Source organism: Oryza sativa, chromosome 4, assembly GCF_034140825.1.
Source record: "Oryza sativa Japonica Group chromosome 4, ASM3414082v1".
NCBI classification, from domain to species: Eukaryota; Viridiplantae; Streptophyta; class Magnoliopsida; order Poales; family Poaceae; genus Oryza; species Oryza sativa.
This window is the reverse complement of record NC_089038.1, coordinates 34,847,608-34,866,259: the sequence shown is the minus strand read 5'-3', so window position 1 is coordinate 34,866,259 and position 18,652 is coordinate 34,847,608. Positions and strand designations below refer to the sequence as shown.

General features: G+C 44.7%; 4 protein-coding genes across 6 annotated transcripts; 2 read left to right on the top strand and 2 right to left on the bottom strand.

Annotated features, from left to right (window-relative positions):
* Positions 1-737: 737 nt before the first annotated feature.
* LOC4337370 (uncharacterized protein At2g24330) lies at positions 738-3,672 on the bottom strand. Its single transcript, XM_015780307.3, has 5 exons — positions 3,286-3,672; positions 2,723-2,867; positions 2,173-2,282; positions 1,653-2,052; positions 738-1,582 (listed from the first exon to the last, which is right to left on the bottom strand). Exons 1-5 carry the CDS (start codon positions 3,559-3,561, stop codon positions 1,167-1,169), a joined length of 1,347 nt encoding a protein of 448 aa, XP_015635793.1. The 5' UTR covers positions 3,562-3,672; the 3' UTR covers positions 738-1,166.
* An 840-nt stretch (positions 3,673-4,512) lies between these two features.
* LOC4337369 (peroxisome biogenesis protein 22) lies at positions 4,513-7,893 on the bottom strand. Its single transcript, XM_015780306.3, has 8 exons — positions 7,586-7,893; positions 7,302-7,481; positions 7,141-7,188; positions 6,056-6,112; positions 5,866-5,967; positions 5,674-5,739; positions 5,099-5,200; positions 4,513-5,004 (listed from the first exon to the last, which is right to left on the bottom strand). Exons 1-8 carry the CDS (start codon positions 7,691-7,693, stop codon positions 4,906-4,908), a joined length of 762 nt encoding a protein of 253 aa, XP_015635792.1. The 5' UTR covers positions 7,694-7,893; the 3' UTR covers positions 4,513-4,905.
* Positions 7,894-9,669: 1,776 nt separating this feature from the next.
* On the top strand, positions 9,670-16,622 carry LOC4337367 (pentatricopeptide repeat-containing protein At3g50420). 3 transcript variants are annotated; one of them, XM_015781626.3, is made up of 3 exons: positions 9,670-12,136; positions 12,963-13,113; positions 13,202-16,622. In XM_015781626.3, the coding sequence occupies exon 1, from the start codon at positions 9,722-9,724 to the stop codon at positions 11,879-11,881; it is 2,160 nt and encodes a 719-aa protein (XP_015637112.2). In that variant the 5' UTR covers positions 9,670-9,721; the 3' UTR covers positions 11,882-12,136; positions 12,963-13,113; positions 13,202-16,622. The 3 variants fall into 3 exon arrangements, with proteins under 3 accessions (XP_015637112.2, XP_015637113.2, XP_015637111.2); XM_015781627.3 differs by having other exon boundaries at positions 12,986-13,113; positions 13,202-13,492; XM_015781625.3 differs by having other exon boundaries at positions 9,670-13,113; positions 13,202-13,492.
* On the top strand, positions 14,079-16,622 carry LOC136351043 (phytosulfokine receptor 1-like). The gene has a single exon (XM_066310081.1). The coding sequence runs from the start codon at positions 14,079-14,081 to the stop codon at positions 16,323-16,325; it is 2,247 nt and encodes a 748-aa protein (XP_066166178.1). The 3' UTR covers positions 16,326-16,622.
* Positions 16,623-18,652: the final 2,030 nt, after the last annotated feature.

The window sequence follows — 18,652 nt, the reverse complement described above, 5'->3', positions numbered from 1 at the left end:
AAATTGAATTAGAAAACGTTCAAATGATTTCTATATGAAACGGAGGCAGTATGAGTAACCGGCCGCACGTACTGCGCTGACAACTGCATCCGTCCTCCGCCAACCACATCTGATCTTCTACTCTCTTCCCCTTTTTTTTCTCCAATAACAGTTAGATTAAGATTAAGATTTTCGTGGCACGCTTTTCAAACTACTAAACGGTGCGTTTCGTGTGAAAACTTTCTATATAAAAGTTGTTCTAAAATATCATATTAATCTATTTTTCAAGTTTGTAATAATTAAAAATTAATCAATCATATGTTAATACCACCTCGTTTTACGTAAAAAACTTAATCTTCATCTTCATCTATGTTCCAAAATACTCTAGTAGTTCAAACTTTGTTCTAAAGTTCCAAGTACCATGGGTAAAAGTTTACAGTGATGAAATATCTAAAATACATCTCACCTCTACCGGCCAGGACAATTAATAAAGGCATTTCTACACTTTTCCTTCGCCTCCATAAAGAACTCAAGAAATAATTACTATTACTATACTATATTTTAAGATGGAGGGAGAACTAGGATGGACGCCCTATGGGCTAGTTTAGGCAAAACACACTAATCCTGTGTGCTAGCTCAGGGCACAATTTTGGGAAGTTCCATAGTCAAACACGATAAATAATGTGTCAGCAACATGTTCCAAATTTTCAGCAGGCTATTATGTTGATAGCAACATGTTCCAAACTAACAGGTTATTATGAACAGAAACCAATGTTGCGTGTTGTTGACATAGTAAATACTGCAACTGTACAACAAAAATTATAATCCATTATTAAAAAGCCGAAAATGACCCCTCATCGCACCTCAAATAGTACTACTGTACAATCATATACACTCCAGAAAAGAAAAATGCAAGAACACCCCTTTAATCAAGATCTGTTACTGGACTTGAAAAATGAGCCTTGCCCCGTGCCCGAAACACAAGGAAAACATCCTATCTAGCACTACCAGTGAAAACCACTATCCTGCAACATGCATATGCTATGTAGCAAGCACAAAACATTGGAAGTTTGGAACAGAAGCTGTGTGCTTTCTGAGCAACGAGCAGTGCAGCAAACTATAAAACCACCGTGAGCCATTTAAAAGCCCTCCATGAACAAATACATATGCAGTTACTTTACAAAAGATCAACTGGCAGGATGATCAATACTTGCCTTCTCCACGGTACCTTCTGCAGGTAGTTCTTCAATAGCAGGTGTGCTACTGGCAACAGGACTCTCTGCAGCTAATTCTTCAACTGCTGGTAAGTTGTTGGCAATAGGACTTTCTGCAGGTAGTTCTTCGGCAGATGGTAAGTTAGTAGCAACAGAACTTTCCGCAGGTAATTCTTCAACCGTGGGTAAGTCTTTCACGATAGGGCTGCCGGCACCTGAGTTTGCAAGGTTTGCACCGGCGTGGCCAATGCTGCCATCGGAATGAGAAATAGGAGTCTCCTTACCAGGAGATACCATTTCATGCTCATCATGCTGCCGTGGTCCATTGAGGGCATTACAGTGCGGGCAGTAATATGTAATGAATGCAAAGTCCTCTTTCCTTGCAAGACCTGCAACAGTGAATGGTTTATTATATAGAATCTGTATGAAATATTGGGAAGATAGTTATCACTTTCATACCATTATGCATATGGCAGTTGCCACATATTAACGCATAGCACTGAGTTGGATCTTCCCCTACAAGCAGAGCAGCTGCTCGTGCGAGCCATCCCCCATCATTACCAGCTGGACCTCTGAAGTGGTCAACAGTCCTCTGATTTGGAGTGGTGACACCTTCATTACCATCATAGGCATATGAACCGCCTAATGACTCAGGGCCGTATGTCCTTCCAGTGCTGTTGCTCAAGTGTCCTGGTTTTCTTTGCCTCGGTCCAGTAGTTTGGGCATCATTACTTTTACTCAATGTTGCATCCCTATTCGACTCATCTCCCAAGAAGACTCTCAATCCAGAATCAGCACCCAGTTTAGATGCCAAAACAGTTGCTGCAGCAGCTTTTGCAGCAGGATCAAGATCATATCTCTGCATGACCAAAACGAAGTTTCAGCAATAGTTAGAAGATGTAAACCTTTCAAAGGGGAAGAGTAAAAAAATAGCACACTTGGGTGGCCATAACATAGAGCAAGTAGGCAACAAGCCCACCTGTATAAGTTGTTGAGTAGTGTAGTAATTCGTTCTCTCCTTCAACTCATCAATCTTAGCCTGTCTTTCAGCACGGAGGTTTTCAAGAGTATGTTGATCTCTGTTGTCAACTGCAAGATAGAATCAGTATTGCAGTTTAGGCATAAAGGATAGGGTGTATTAATTGGAGCAGTTTACTAGACGTAACTCGGTTGTTCCACAAAACCATTCGGCAAATGACAAAAAAATAAAGTGTGGAAGTAACATGGTCAACTCAAAAACATCTGGAGAATCTGGCAGGAAACATGGCAGTCTCATAGTTTTTTTTTGTCTCCCTGACTTCTAGGGATAGGAAAAATAGCTACTCCCTTTGTCCCATAATATAAGGGATTTTGGAGGGATGTGACATTTCCTAGGACTACGAATCTGGACAGGGGAGTGTCACATCCCTCCAAAATCCCTTATATTATGGGACGAAGGGAGTAGAGCCTAATGCTGCATTAACACCTGAACACAACAGAACATACACAGCAGTAAGATACAGCACAATGCAGATGCAAGTATTCCTTACGCATTTTCGTGACGCTTGTAATAGTTGAGTAAATGAGAGCAGCTAAAGCAGGAATCAGGAACATGGGCAGCACCCGGGTTGCTCTCATCTGCCAGCTGAGGTCCGGTGATCTTGTAGTCATAATCGCATATCCAACAGCCGCAATCTGTTCCAAAAAGGAGAAATAAGCATTTCCTTACACATACAACCCTGTGAAAAAACACAGTTCGCCCTGATCTAATCTAACAACAGGCATATGCCTAATGGTGTCACTAGAACTAGAGCAATGCAATGCATCATACAATCTCTGACACGACATGAAAATTGCAGAATAATACGGCATAATTTATCTTAGCAGGCTGTATGTCATGATAATCGATGCCTAATTAGCTTCCCAAAGCTGTATCACATCAGGATTTTCATATGGAACTGGATTTTATCAATCCTCGATTTTATCGACCCAACCTACAAGCGATCGATTCGTCTGGACGAACATGACATTTATATTTGCTACAATAAAGGAAGCAGAGCGGAATGGGATTAGCCGGATGGGGAACGGCGGGGGAGTTGGGAACTAGGGATACCTCGAGCGCGGCGGCGATGGCGAGGACGTTGTGGGCGGACTGGCGGGAGGCGCGGGCGCGGCGGCGGAGGCGGGAGCGCACGGCCTCCTCCTCCTTGGAGAGCGCCTGGAGCAGCTTCTCGACGTCCTCGCGCCGCCCGAATATCCCCTTCCACACCCGCGACACGAGCCCGCGCTGCCTCCTCTTCTGCGTCGACGGCGTCTCCGGCGGCGCGGGGGTCCGCGGCGACGCCGCGGAGGCCGCGGCCGAGGCGGCGTAGGCGTCGCCTTCTGCCATGGCAGCTCCCGCGATCGGGGGCAGGGGAATCCGATCGGATCGGAGAAGAAGAAAACGCTAAGCTGCCCTGCGGATTTCGTACGTGTTTCTTCGTGGCGAATTTTCGGAAACAAGGAAGGAAGGATCGCTTCGTGCCGCGTTTTTGGGGAGGAAAGGCGAGCGGAAAGGCGTCGTGGTGAGGTGGTCGGCGGGCGTGCGGACGTGTTGCCTTTGCCTCTCTCTCTCCCCCCGTTTTTATTCTCTTTCTCCTCACCATCTGCAAATGCAAATGTTACGCGTTCGTGTGTGTTACCCTATGGCTCCACGACGACCTGGCCCCCGGCAGCCTAGTTTTGAATTGCAATGGGCGGCCAGCTCGTCGGAGTTGACGGCCGCGGTGCCGCCTACGACGTTCGAATACGGTGATGGCGCCTGAATTTGCTTACTGCAAAAGGGTTAGCTTAGCTTGTAAGCAAAAATGTTAGCTTGGCTTGGAACCATTCAACATGAGAGCAGTTTAGGGTGTGTTATTTTCGGATCAGGATCCTCTGCAATCAACTGCATCACGCCTTTGTGAGATATAGATCAGATCTGGACCCACATGTCATGCAGCGGATCTTAATCCTCACCTCCTCTTTACCGACTTCTATGGTTCTAAAGATAAAACAATATAGCCCTCATATGTATTCTATGGAGTACATACCCCGTTAGAGAGTTGACATAATACATTAGAAAACAACACAATAGATTTTTCGACATTTACAACAAATTTCTATAAGTTGCTTTAAAGTTTAAAATTTTATATTAATACTTTATCAAGTTTTTGCTAATAATTAATTAGTCATATGCTAATCCACCACTTCATTGCGTTAAGGATTAGTTCCTAACCCACAATAACAAAACACAGCACAACTTAATTTCCTCAGCTTGAGGAGCAATTTCCATCCAGCATTCAGTCGAAAGTAAACCGGATTACCGGAATCATCAGCTACAGTTGCTTCTATTGCGATAGAGGTACTAGTTCGCTCGTCATGGAATGAAAGCTACAGAAACTAATAAACCCAAAAAAAAAAAGACTTGTGGCATTCAATTTACATTTTACAACACCATTAGATGGCCATGAACTGCACTCATCCAACTTATAGTTCTCGCTATCTATGAGGCTAAGATACAGCTATGAGAAAGATGGGAACAACAGGCACAACATAGCACACAACATATGTGCCAACCGCATATGCCTCCATTATGTACCTGAGGATTCTACTACTAGATTGGTGTCACAGAATCACATGACACCTTCAAAGCTTGAAACACGTGCTGCTGTAGTCGCCACGTTTAGATACGAACCCCCATTATGCTCTGGTTTCATGAGAAGAACTGCTCAAGGCTTGGAGAGTTAAATACATTACCCGCAAGTTGTCCTCCTTCTATTGAGGAAACAAAGAGTTGGCACCGAATGAACCGCTGGTAGCAAAGAAACGAAGATAAACATGTAGAACATGACTATCAGAAGGCACCTGGTCCAAGAAAAAAGAAATGAAGATGCAAGAGTACATACAGATAGTTGGGAAATTATATCGAGGCTTGTGTCAATGTGAAAATCTGCCTCTAACTGTCGAACAAATGAAGTTCGCCCAACTTCAGAGCTGCAGAAGAGTACCTGCAATACCCACCTTTTTCACTCAATTATAGATGTAGGTGACAGAAGTAAATAAATTATTTAACACCTAGATATTTCAGGGTTCTGAATATACAGGAGAAATACTTCTTTTCTCAGCCAGAACTTGGACTGAAACTCAGCTGGGTATGCAGAACTGATATGAGTGCCAGACAAAGTCAGCTCCATATGCAGAACTGATATGCAAGCGCCAATAGCATTTCCATGCACATGTATCAATTAGTATCAGTTGCCTCTACCAAAAGTTCAATCATGTGAAACGTTTACTGTAACTGCTAACATCTGTATCCTCCTATGAATTTGGTGAAAACAGGCCATTCATGTTCTACCATCCATAAATAAAATGAGAATAATTACTCAATGCAGCATTGAAATGACGTGGGGAATGGAGGGAACATGAGAGGAACAAAAAAACAAACGCAGTACAATAACTAAAAGTAACGCAAACATTTCACCTTTTCTTTCATCAAGCCACCAGTCTTGAAAAGTCCAGCACTCTCCAGGGCCAATAGAGCATTCTCCTACTCAAAATCAAATTCCAGAACTATTAATACGGTATATATCAATATTTCCCTCGATAATTCTCATAAAAAATCTCACATGATAAAACTGCAAAGAAATGAAAGGATGCACTATGAAATTCATACCTCACTCTTATCATCAAGTACAGTTTCCATCAGATACAAATCACAGTATTTGGCTATTTCGAGTAGTAGTTCCACCACTGAAGGTCTAACAGTGGCATGTGTCTGCATCAAGAAGAGTGCAGATGATTTTAGCATTTCAGCAATTATTGGAGGGGCACATAACCATTGGAAGAGGCATTGCTAAACAAACCTGAAGCTCCTGAGGAGTTATCTCCTCAAAGACAACACCAAGCAGTTGGCAAGTCACCTGGATAAAAAAAAAATTATGAACTTCTGCAAATTTTAAGAAACCAAATATGTATTTCATTTATTTCAAGTCTGCCAGTATTTATGATTACAATTTACAGTGTCAAGTTAAATCACTAAAGCATTTGCTCTTTGTAACTAAGAGTATTATGTCAGATCACTATAGCCAGAAAGCACCTAACAGTTTGATCTTCGCTCTCTAGTGGTAAACTTATATCACAATAAAATTGTCCTCATTTTTTAATTCCTTATACCATTTGCTATGGTCATCCTCAAACAAAGAGAAACTGACTTGTTTAGGAGTATATGTAAGCCTACAGGCTTAAATTTCAAATAAGGTCTGCTCTAGATCCTTAAAATCAATCATGGAAACACAGGATAAAATTATGTTTAGGGAATTATTTGGTACAGACAAAGCATTTAAAAAAACAAAATAACCCATCAAATCACCATTCTTCGTAGCTAGAGCAGTTTGAGTGAACAATTGACCCCGGGGTTACAGTAGAGGCTCTACAAGTTTCTTTGTATCCCGGCAATTTACAAATATTTCAAAGAAAATAAAATAATAAGCCTCAGATATTTCAGGTCAGTGCTTTCTTAATACCACCCAGCTGCAGGGACCGACCACCTTCTGAACATGCCACTAGGCTGAACTTTTCTGCATGCATGCGATAACCTTAGACTCAACAGCCTTACCTTTTGTCCCGTCATAGTACAGGTAGTAATGCATCATAAGTTAATGCGGCTTTCTGTAGTAATTAGTGATCAATAGGTGGAACCAGTGCATTTTAAGCCATTGTCTTCTCATTGATCCAAGATTTTACACGTGTGGTTGTACATTTATGGAAGCTAAATTCCAAAAGTTCTCAAATATAATTTATCTCAACATTAGACAATCAGGCATGCCAAACCCAAGCAATGAGCTGCCACATAGGCAAATTAAACATTTATTTCTTAAACGCGTAATTGATATCACATCATCGAAGTTTCATCAACCCGCTGATGACAAGGCGCAAGGAGAAACCATACCTTTCTACACCCGCCCAGTCGCTTCACCACGATTTGCCGTGTCGTCAGCTGCCATACACACAAACCCCAATCCAATCAAGGGTTGAAAAACCCACAAACAAATAGAACCTAGAATAAATATTATCCAAAAATCATCACACCAATCAGAGGATCAGACCAACCTTCCCAGGATTGGCAGGCTCGGCCGCATCGCGAGCGGCGGAATCGGGGGCAGCAGGGCCGACGAGCGGCCGCTTCGGTCCGGGGGGGCGGCGCGGCCTGGCCGGCGACGACCGCAGGAACTTCCACGCGAACACGACAGCGATGGCGAACCCGGCGACGGCCCCGAGGGATCCGGCGCTCTGGTGGGGGCACACACACGATACGAGACGAGACGGGGAAGCCCATCTAGGGTTAGGGTTCGCGCGACGCGCGTGTAAAACCGAAACTACGACGCGATGTTTACCTTGTGGTGGAAGAGGAGGCCGACGAGGTCGGTGAGGCGGCGGTTGAGGGCGCGGGAGACGCGGCGCACCAGCGAGACGGTGTCCTGGTCGGCGGCGAGGCCCGGCATTGCGCGGGGTGGGGGTGGGGTGCCGTACGGCTTGGCTTGACTTGCTTCTGCCGCGTGGTTGGGCGAGGTGGGGGAGGTGGTCGTCGGGGGGGTGGGTGAGGAGGTGGTGGAGGATTGGGGAATCGCCGGATTGGGAGGTGGAGACGAGGGGAGGAGGAGGAGGAGGAGACCGCGAAATTGCGGGGGCGACGAGAGGAAGCGAGGCGGGGCGTGATGAGACTGATGTGCTTATCTTCTTGGCACAGGAAGCCACGAAAGGACTAATCCAAGAATTTCTTTTTTGTTTATTTGGCCTTGGCCGTATTTAGATCCAAACTTCAGTCCTTTTTCATCATATCAACATATCATGCACACACAACTTTTTAGTCACATCATCTCTAATTTTAACTAAAATCCAAACTTTACGCTGAACTAAACACAGCCTAGATCCAAAGTTTTTCTTCAAACTTTCAACTTTTTCATCACATCAAAACTTTCCTACACACATAAACTTCCAACTTTCCATCACATCGTTCCAATTCCATTTTTGATATGAACTAAACACACTCGTTCCATGATGTTTCTTTAATAAATGTTACTTTAAAAGAAACTATTTTCTTCGTTAATATTATAGCATCCTATACTACGTGTCTACGTAGAACACATCATACTACAATCTGAACGGCCGAGTATTAGTTTTTTTATATTTTGTGTCGGGATAGTATTATTTTTTTTTCTTTGGAAATTCAGAATAAATAAATACGGTATTGTTTTCATGATCAATAAGTGCCGATTCAGATTTTTTTTTAGTTTGATAAATATTAGCTGTGTGCTCTGAAGTTGCATCAATGATGTAGACTTTCCGGTTTAACTCTGCCCTCTTTTAGTTGCTGGCCAAAAACAAATCTACATTTTAGTGCTCGTCAGATCGAAACTACGACGTATTTGCTGTACAAAACCAGCTTCAGCTGCTTTGAATAAAGTAAGCTGATTGCTTGACAATACCTCCAACTCAAGTGTGGAGTTAGCGTAGACCACCTGGTAGAGTGTATGCAAATAACATGACCATTACAAGCTAAGCACCCAGGCTGAACTGAACCAACCAACGAATTGACCTGTTTTTCATTTTAAACCAGAGCTACCGATGGGTTTCTGAACCTGAATACTCGCTATGGGTGACTGAAATGAGTGAAAACAAAACAATTTATATTTGTTCATCAGAAAAGAAAATCATTCCCAAACAAAAAAAATCCAACTAGAAGAATGAAAACAGTAACGTACTACATTAACTGCGTAGGCATATCCGTCGAAACATGAAAGTGAAACTCAGATTGTAATACAATTTCATTTTTTTAGATAATGTGTAATCAATTTTCTATTTCACAAACATGATAAACATCCGATTTTAAACTCACCAATCAGTAGAGGACTAGAGGAACTGAACTGAAACCTTTATTAATACCATACCAGCAGGCTCAATAGTGTGACTAATAAACAAGATGAACAAGAACGTCTTCAGTTTTGCAGTCTCTAAAATGAAACTGGGTCAAGCATGTACGACAGAACGATATTGTTGTTAGCAGAGGTTACTGCTAGTTGCATCAGTATAGCACATTCCTCTCTGATCGTTTGTTCAATTATTTGATAAGATAAGCCCTAAGAAAATTAACCAAAGCAACCAAATTTAATATATAAGTAACATTTTTATATTTGATTTATTAAAGAACTAAAAGACACGTCCAAGTCTAGAAACCATAGGTTTATTTTAAGGATGAAATAAATAGTGCTGAAAAATAAGCTATGATAAAAACAATCATCATAATTTATTTAAAATTGAATTCCGTTGAGCGAGCAATTGTTGGGAGGCTTGAACCATGGTTTACCAAACCATTAAGGGTGGTATATCATGATTTTAAAAACTAAAATGTTTACCACACGTGACAACCACGATAACCCTGTGGTTTTGTAAATACTGCTCAGCCATTAGCAAAGCGTTCAAGAGGGAGAGAGGAGCGTACACTGGTTCGTTGCATGCGAGCGTGATCACGAATGCCACCGGACTGGTCGCGCCTCGGACTGGAGGAGGCGCTCGCCGCGGCGGCGCTGCTGCTCCGATCGTGCTCCCCTCGCCGCGCTGTCCTCCGCCGCGCGCGCGCGGTCCACGCGCTCCTCGTGGTCTCCTCCACGCCCTCGTCGCCCGCGCTGACCACCTTCCTCGCCAACCAGCTGCTCTCCCTCTACGCCCGCCTCTCCGCCGTCCCCGACGCCCTCGCGCTCCTCCGCTCCACGCCGCGCCCCTCCGTCGTCTCCTACAACACCGTCCTCTCCGCGCTCTCCCGCGCCCCGCGCCACGCGCCCGAGGGTCTCCGCCTCTTCCGCCGCCTGCACGCGTCGGGCCTCCGCCCCACCGCACCTAGCCTCTGCGCCCTCCTGCGCACCGCCGGCGAACTGCGCGACCGTCGCGCGGGGGCCGCCGCGCACTCGCAGGCCGCGACGCTCGGCTTCCTCGCGAGCGACATCGTGCCCACTGCGCTGCTGCAGATGTACTCCCAGTGCGGCGCGCCGAGGGACGCCAACCAGGTGTTCGACGAAATGGCGACGCGGGATGGGGTGGCGTGGAACTGCGTGATGCACTGCAATGTGCGGTATGGCTACCTTGACCGCGCTCTAGGTCAGTTTTGCCGGATGGTGAGGGGTGGATTGCCACCCACCGAGAGCACGCTCTCGTCAGTGCTGAGTGGTTGTGGACGAGCTGGGGATTGCCTCCGAGGGCGTGTGCTCCATGGATGGGTGGTGAAGTTGGAGGAGCTTGATCCTGACATGCCACTACAGAACGCGCTGCTCGACATGTACTCAAGCTGTGGTGATCTGGATACTGCACTGCGCGTGTTTGAGAGAATTGAGACGCCGGACTTGGTGTCATGGAATACTCTGATTGCTGGGTTTTCTGGAGTTGGGGATGGGTGCAGCGCTGTGCATGCCTTTGTGCAGCTGAAGGCTGTACAGTTCGATGAACGAGTTGTCCCTGATGAGTACACGCTTGCAGCTGTGGTGTCTGCTTCTGCTACTTTGCCTGCAATGTTTGGTGGGAAGCCGCTTCATGCCGAAGTGATCAAAGCTGGACTGGAGAACAGCGTGTTTGTAGGGAACACACTGCTCAACATGTATTTTACAAACGATGATCCCCATTCTGCACGGATTTTGTTTGATTCCATTACCCAGGAGGATGTAATCATGTGGACTGAGATGGTTGCAGGCCACTCCTCATTGGGTGAGGGAGAATTGGCCTTAAGGTACTTTGTTAGCATGCTTCAGGAAGGTTACAAGGTCGACAGCTTCTCTTTGAGCAGTGCTTTAAACTCCACGACCGAGCTTGCAGGCCTTAAACAAGGAGAGATGCTCCATGCTCAAGTGGTAAAAAGTGGTTATGAAGGCAATATTTGTGCCTCCGGAAGCCTAGTTGACATGTATGCAAAAAATGGTGCTCTCCCAGGGGCTTATTTGGTGTTTCGTAACATACAAAGACCAGATTTGAAGTGCTGGAATTCTATAATTGGAGGATACGGTAACCATGGGAATTCTGAAATGGCATTTAAGTTATTTGGTGAGATGATTCGGGATGGGCTGCAACCTGACCATGTAACTTACATCTCCATCCTCTCTGCATGTAGCCACTGCGGACTAGTTGAGAAAGGAAAATTCTATTGGTTCTGTATGATGACTGATGGTATTGTGCCTGGGTTCAAGCACTACACTAGCATGGTCAGTTTGTTGGGTAGGGCAGGTTTGTTGGATGAAGCAGTTGATTTAATGATGAAATCCCCTTTCGCCAAGAAATGCCCTGAACTATGGAGAATTCTGCTAAGCTCCTGTATAACATTTAGAAATTTATCCATTGGTGTTCATGCTGCTGAACAGGCGCTAGAGCAGGACCCAGATGATATTTCAACACACATATTGCTTTCAAACCTTTACGCCTCTTTAGGTAAATGGGACTTTGTTGCTGAAATTAGGAAAAGAATGAGAGGGCTAATGGCTGATAAGGAGCCTGGGCTGAGCTGGGTCGAGATGAAAAATGTGGTTCATGTCTTCTCTGCAGACGATGAATGCCACTCTCATATAGATGATTGCCACAGCGAATTGCTTAGACTTAAAGGAAACATGGAATTATTGGATACTTGTGAAAATGAGTTCATGTCAAGTGGCTAAGTTGCATGAACAGATTAGAGGATTTCATTTGCTTCCTTTGGTCCTATGACTTATGGCAACAAAATAGACTTATACAAGATTTTGAGCATAAGAAAGGTATTATCTGTGAAGGGACAACCTATCGATTTAATGGTTCCAACTTTCAAATTAGCGCTCCCGGCAGCATTGGAGGCAGGAAAGAGACACTAAAGGTATCAAGCTCCATCAAACAAGATATAGATGTGCAAATAACCCAAAAAAGGGACAGAATTCTGGGTCAGTGCTCTAGTGTCTTTCTCCGTTACATCAATGCAACTGCTTGCTCCTTTTTTGTGTATATATGTGATCAGCAGCAGCATTTCTTGCTATGGATATGTTTTGAGTAAATTTCAGAAAACCCTCTGTTTTATGGTCACAGTTACAGAAAACCACAGGTATTATGACATGCGGCACCTAACCATATAGGTATAACAGTTCTAAAGTTTGACAAAACCCTACCCTTATGCATTTTGAGCACAGATTACTTACAATTCTAAATCATAGTGTGTACATGAAAATTTTAATTTTTAAGTTCTTGACTAAGGTTGATAATTAAAATTTTTACTAATTCAAAAGAATTGTTCAAGATATGCAAAATTAGGCCTAGTTCTATTTTTCAACTTCAAACTTCAACTTTCTCGTTTTCCGTTAGCACGCTTTTCAAACCGTTAAATGGTGCGTTTTTTAAAAAAGTTTTTATACATAAGTTGTTTAAAAAAGCAAATAAATTCATTTTTGAAATTTATAATACTTAATACTTAATTAATCATGTGCTAATGAGATTTCTCGTTTTGCGTCAAAAATCTATCTGCCAAACGGATGATCAAACGGGGCCTTAATCAAGATTTCAATAAATGTGGGGTTTTATGAAATATTTAGACCATAATACATGTGGTTGTGTGCCACACATCATAATATATGTGGTTTTCTGCAACTTTGATCATAAAATGTGAGATTTTCTGAGTTAGCTAAATTTCCATGTTGCCCTTTTTAATGGTCTCAATAATTTTGTTGTTGCTTGTTGAGTACTATCTGATATTGTTTCTGACAAGAGCTTCCTCAGTATATGGGTTACACATTTTTCAGTCTTGATATTTGCTTCTATGGGACATTATGTCAAAGTTATCTCGGTAAATGTTCAGTTTTAACTAACGGCATAAGGACCCCGGACTTCAGAGCAACCTGTCTCAATCAAGCCGTTCATACCATGCAAGGTGCCTGAAATCTGAATCAATACTTCCTTTGTTGGTGAAGCATAGCACTTTAGAGTTTGATTTATTAATTCATTTTCTTTTGTTTCAGAACTTTAGACAGCTGATACTCCATCAATCTGAAGTTTGAATATCTCAAGTTTCTCTGATTCGGCAATCATCCAGATCCATCATTAATCTCTTAATATGCATAGTTAACTTCGTCTGCTGCTCATTTTTCACCATCAAATTCCTAGCCAGTGCTTCGTAAAGATAGTAAGATGGACAGTGAAGTTCAGGGCATATTGCTTCTTATTAAAAGCTTGTTTTAGTGTGATATGGCAAATGAACTACCCTGAATTCTGGTTTCATGAATAGATTTTACACAATTATTTTTCTTCTAGCCTGCATATAGTAGTTGTAGCTTCATTAGGCGGTTAAAAGAAATTTTAGAAGCTTGAACTCTGGGTCCTTCACGTTTATGATTTGTTCAGATTTAGTTATTGCAGTATATCTCTTTTTAAACTTCGTTAGCTAACGCCTGTCTAAATTGCACTGTTCAGTGTACCAGTTCAGGGTTCTGCCGAAATCATTCTAGGGCCGTGTTTAGTTCCAAAATAATTCTTCAAACTTCAACTTTTCCATCATATCAAAACTTTCCTACACACAAACTTCCAACTTTTCTATCACATCATTCTAATTTCAACCAAATTTTCAATTTTGATGTGAACTAAACACATGCAAGTCTTACAGTAGCTTCTGGGTGTATTATAGAAAACTGTATTGTTTGATACTAGCACAATAGCTCAAGTAAAGTAACGGCTGTGCGAAAGTGCGAAACCAAAAATCCAGTCCACGCTGCAAAACAGGTCAATGCCACCTACTAGTACTTATTTTTCCCATGCAACCACCGTGATTCAAGAATAGGCAGACAACCCACGCTGCGACCGGCAAGGTTGTACTAGAATTTAGGCTACTCAACATTCATCATGACTACTCGCCGTTGTTTGTGCGGTGCCCTGCAGGAAATGAGCCTCCTTTCCCATTTCTGCCTCTGCCTCCAGCGGAAGGCGGGAAGCTGCTGCCGTTGCATCCGCTTCTTACATGTGTTCGTCTTCGTGCTCCACATCCATGGCGGCCACTCCCAGATGTGCGACCCCGCCGACCTGGCGTCGCTTCTGGCCTTCTCCGATGGCTTGGACAGGATGGGCGCCGGGCTGGTCGGATGGGGTCCCAACGACACCTCCTGCTGCTCGTGGACGGGCATTTCATGCGATCTCGGGAGGGTGGTGGAGCTGGATCTCTCCAACCGGAGCCTCTCCCGGAACTCTTTTCGGGGCGTGGCGGTGGCGCAGCTCGGCCGCCTGCCGTGCCTGCGGCGCCTCGACCTCAGCACGAACGGCCTCGTTGGCGCGTTCCCGGCGAGCGGCTTCCCGGCGATCGAGGTGGTGAACGTCTCCTCCAACGGATTCACCGGGCCGCACCCCGCGTTCCCCGGTGCGCCGAACCTGACGGTTCTTGATATCACCGGCAACGCCTTCTCCGGCGGCATCAACGTCACCGCGCTCTGCGCTTCGCCGGTCAAGGTCCTGCGGTTCTCGGCGAATGCCTTCTCTGGTGATGTGCCGGCCGGCTTTGGTCAGTGCAAGCTGCTCAACGACCTCTTCCTTGATGGCAATGGCCTTACTGGGAGCCTCCCCAAGGACTTGTACACGATTCCAGAGTTGAGGTGGCTAAGCTTACAGGAAAATCAGCTCTCTGGCAGCCTCGATAAGGCCCTCGGTAACCTCTCCAAGCTTACCCTGATTGACTTGTCATATAACATGTTCAATGGCAATATCCCTGATGTGTTTGGGAAATTGAGGAGCTTGGAGTCCTTAAACTTGGCTTCCAACCAATTGAATGGCACATTGCCTCTATCCCTGTCGAGCTGCCCGATGCTTAGAGTGGTCAGCCTGAGGAACAATTCGCTGTCCGGTGAGATTACCATTGACTGCAGATTGCTCACGAGGCTGAACAACTTTGATGCTGGGACCAACACGCTGCGTGGTGCTATACCGCCTCGCCTTGCCTCGTGCACTGAGTTGAGGACGCTGAACCTTGCAAGGAACAAGCTTCAGGGGGAGCTACCGGAGAGCTTCAAGAATTTGACATCACTGTCATACCTTTCTCTTACGGGGAATGGTTTTACCAACTTGTCATCAGCATTGCAAGTCTTGCAGCACCTGCCCAACTTAACTAGCTTGGTGCTCACCAATAACTTCCGTGGTGGTGAAACCATGCCAATGGACGGCATCGAAGGGTTCAAGAGAATGCAGGTTCTTGTCCTGGCGAACTGTGCACTCTTGGGCACGGTTCCACCTTGGCTGCAGAGCTTGAAGAGCCTCAGTGTGCTGGATATTTCATGGAACAATTTGCATGGGGAGATCCCGCCATGGTTAGGCAACCTCGACAGTCTTTTCTACATCGATCTGTCCAACAACTCATTCAGTGGGGAGCTTCCTGCAACCTTTACACAGATGAAGAGTTTAATTTCAAGTAATGGCTCAAGTGGGCAGGCGTCAACAGGAGACCTCCCATTATCCTTCGTCAAGAAGAATTCGACTTCCACTGGTAAAGGCTTGCAGTACAACCAACTCAGTAGCTTCCCGTCATCACTGATCCTCTCAAATAACAAGCTTGTTGGGTCAATATTGCCATCCTTTGGCCGTCTAGTGAAGCTTCATGTGCTGGACTTGGGCTTTAACAATTTTTCTGGGCCAATTCCTGATGAGTTATCAAATATGTCGAGCTTGGAAGTACTGGATTTAGCTCACAATGATCTCAGTGGGAGCATACCATCATCTCTAACGAAGCTGAACTTTCTGTCCAAGTTTGATGTTTCGTACAACAATTTGTCTGGAGATGTCCCGGCAGGAGGCCAATTCTCCACGTTCACAGAAGAGGAGTTCGCGGGCAATCCTGCGCTGTGTCGTAGTCAGAGCCAGTCATGCTACAAGCGGGCGGTCACGACTGAAATGAGTTCTGAGACACGTTTTACTTTTGGGCTTTTTTTGACCGTGGAAGCTGGATTTGCCTTTGGACTGTTAACCGTCTGGAACGTACTGTTCTTTGCAAGTTCTTGGAGGGCCGCGTATTTTCAGATGGTTGATAATTTCTTTGATAGGTTTTATGTGATAACAATGGTGAACTTGAACAGACTCAGAAGGAAATGGGAACATAAAGATCATCCTTAAAACAAAGTCAGACGGGGTTCTCCACTAGTTCTAACTAGGCTCTTCAATCGAATTATGTACTCTGTATATTGTATTTCTCCAGCTTTTGGTGTCTTGATTGTTTTCAACTCAGGTGTCATTTAGCAGTGCTGCTTTCACATCGTATTGTAGACATGATTTCCATTTGGTACAGATGTGCCAGTGTTGATAGCTGCGTGGTGGATACTTAAGCTTCAAGTTGTTCTCTCTCTCTGTAATAACTGTAGCTGAACAAAGCCGTTTTGTTAATAGAGATGGGAGAGCTCTTCTTCTCTTTTATATGACTAGTATAATGTCGGTGCGCTGTAACGGAATTGAAATTATGATGTTCAGTTTTTTTTGTCTATGCGTTTTGTAGGTTCATTTTCATGTTGAAATACTGGTTTTTTGGTGGGGTGGTCTACTACTCTACTCTTGGGGATGCTCTTTTAGTAGGAGGACGACGACTCCGTTGGCTCTCCGCAGGCTTGGGCCGTAACCTTCAGGCCTCGTTTTGGGCAGTTCTTTTCTCGGCCTATCTACGCCTATGGGCCAATGAGGGCCCTATTCAAACGAAGTCTGAAATGGCCTAATAATTCTTTGCTTGGTTGGGCTGGGACCTGGGGAGTCTAGGAGTGGACTACTTGAAGCCAGGTGAGTGAACGGTAAGCCCGTGAGAACGAAACACATGCTCAAGTATGGTTGCAGCTCTGGACGGAGAAGGCACATGCGAATGCGATTATACAGGAGTCAAAACCTCATCAACTTGCAGGATTATTCTGTCCAATCTTTATTTAATCATCACGACAGGCCAGCTGTAGATTAGTGCTGCTAAGTGCTAACTAACCGATCAGCTTGTACTCTAGCTCAGCTTCACATGAAAATATACACAGACTGCATGCAAATCAGGCGAGGTACGCACGCGACAGATAAACAATCAGAGAAACACATGCATATAAATAGCCGCAAGTTGGGACTTCGGCTGCAACAATCCAACGCAGCTGTTTTTATACTAGTATTTCTGTGTGCCATCACAGTAGACAACAACCTTTGCTTTCTGCTCCGCCGAATTTTTCCAGTTCACATGAACATACTACTTCGACTGCAGCAGCATCGATACACTGCACAAGAAATTTCCTGCGTCTATAAGCGGTGCATGCATGATCAGAAATTCAGAATTCAGAGATGCAGAGAAGACCAAAATGGAGCAGGCCCGTGAGTGGGAGACTGGAGAGTACGAGTAATGGGCGTAGCTCAATCAGCCGGAAATTTAGGTTAGGTCCCACTATAATGAACCGACTCATTGAGACAAAAACAGAATAATAGAATGGATTATTATACTAGTACAGAACAATTATTCACATCGGAAGCAATTATGCAATGCATTTTGTGATCTTAAGTTCTTAAGTTATGTTGATTTCGGCGATTTCAGTGACCCATCTCACAGCTGAGACAGTGAGCAGCAAGGTGATTACTGTAGATAACAGGCAGCTTCATATCTCGATCGGTTGGCTGGCTGGTTGGCTCCAGATCGACGGCGATCTCATTAAAGAAAGTAATGGTCACGCGTTGCTCCAAACTCCATGGCTGGCACGTACAGGTGCACGAAAACTGCAAACACACCTACCTGCTACAGTACGTACGCGGTGGACACACAAGTGCAGTACAGACGATCGACGTGAGCTGAGCTCTCCCAAGTCCCCAACTATAATCTTTTTTATACCGACAAATTAAAGCGTCGGATTAGCGGCGAGTTTGAACGTGGTAGCCGCATGTAGTAGTAGAATCCAGGCAAGGACAACGCCATCTGATGGGAGGACCCGGAGGAGTTGGTGACGCGCACGCGGCTGGAGTCGGACAGCCGGAGCCGGTGGCCATTTTTTGCTCGGTTGGCGCCGCGAGCGCGCAAGGCGGATGCGTATGCGCGGCGCGCGGGAGGAGACGGGACGGGATGTGGTGGTAGGGGTAGGTGGATGAGGTCGGTTGGTGGGGCGCAGACGGCTCGGCCATCTCGTGCCCGTGGAAGACTGCAGTGTGCAACCAGTAGGGGGTCGATAGCTACTTAGGCCATCCCTAACCTAGAAACCATCTGTTAGATTTCATACTTGTAGAAACTATCTATCAAATGGATGGTGTCTTCAAATTAAATTCTCATCCAATCATCTATATTCTCTCTCCTTTTATGCATCTATCATCTTGTTTTTATTCTTGGTTCCTGTGTATAGATGTTTTCTTGTATGAGAAATGGTTTCTTCATCTTTTTACATCTCTCCTCATTAACTCTTTTGCCACATCACATTTTTGCTTATGTGGCAATGTATTAAATGCTA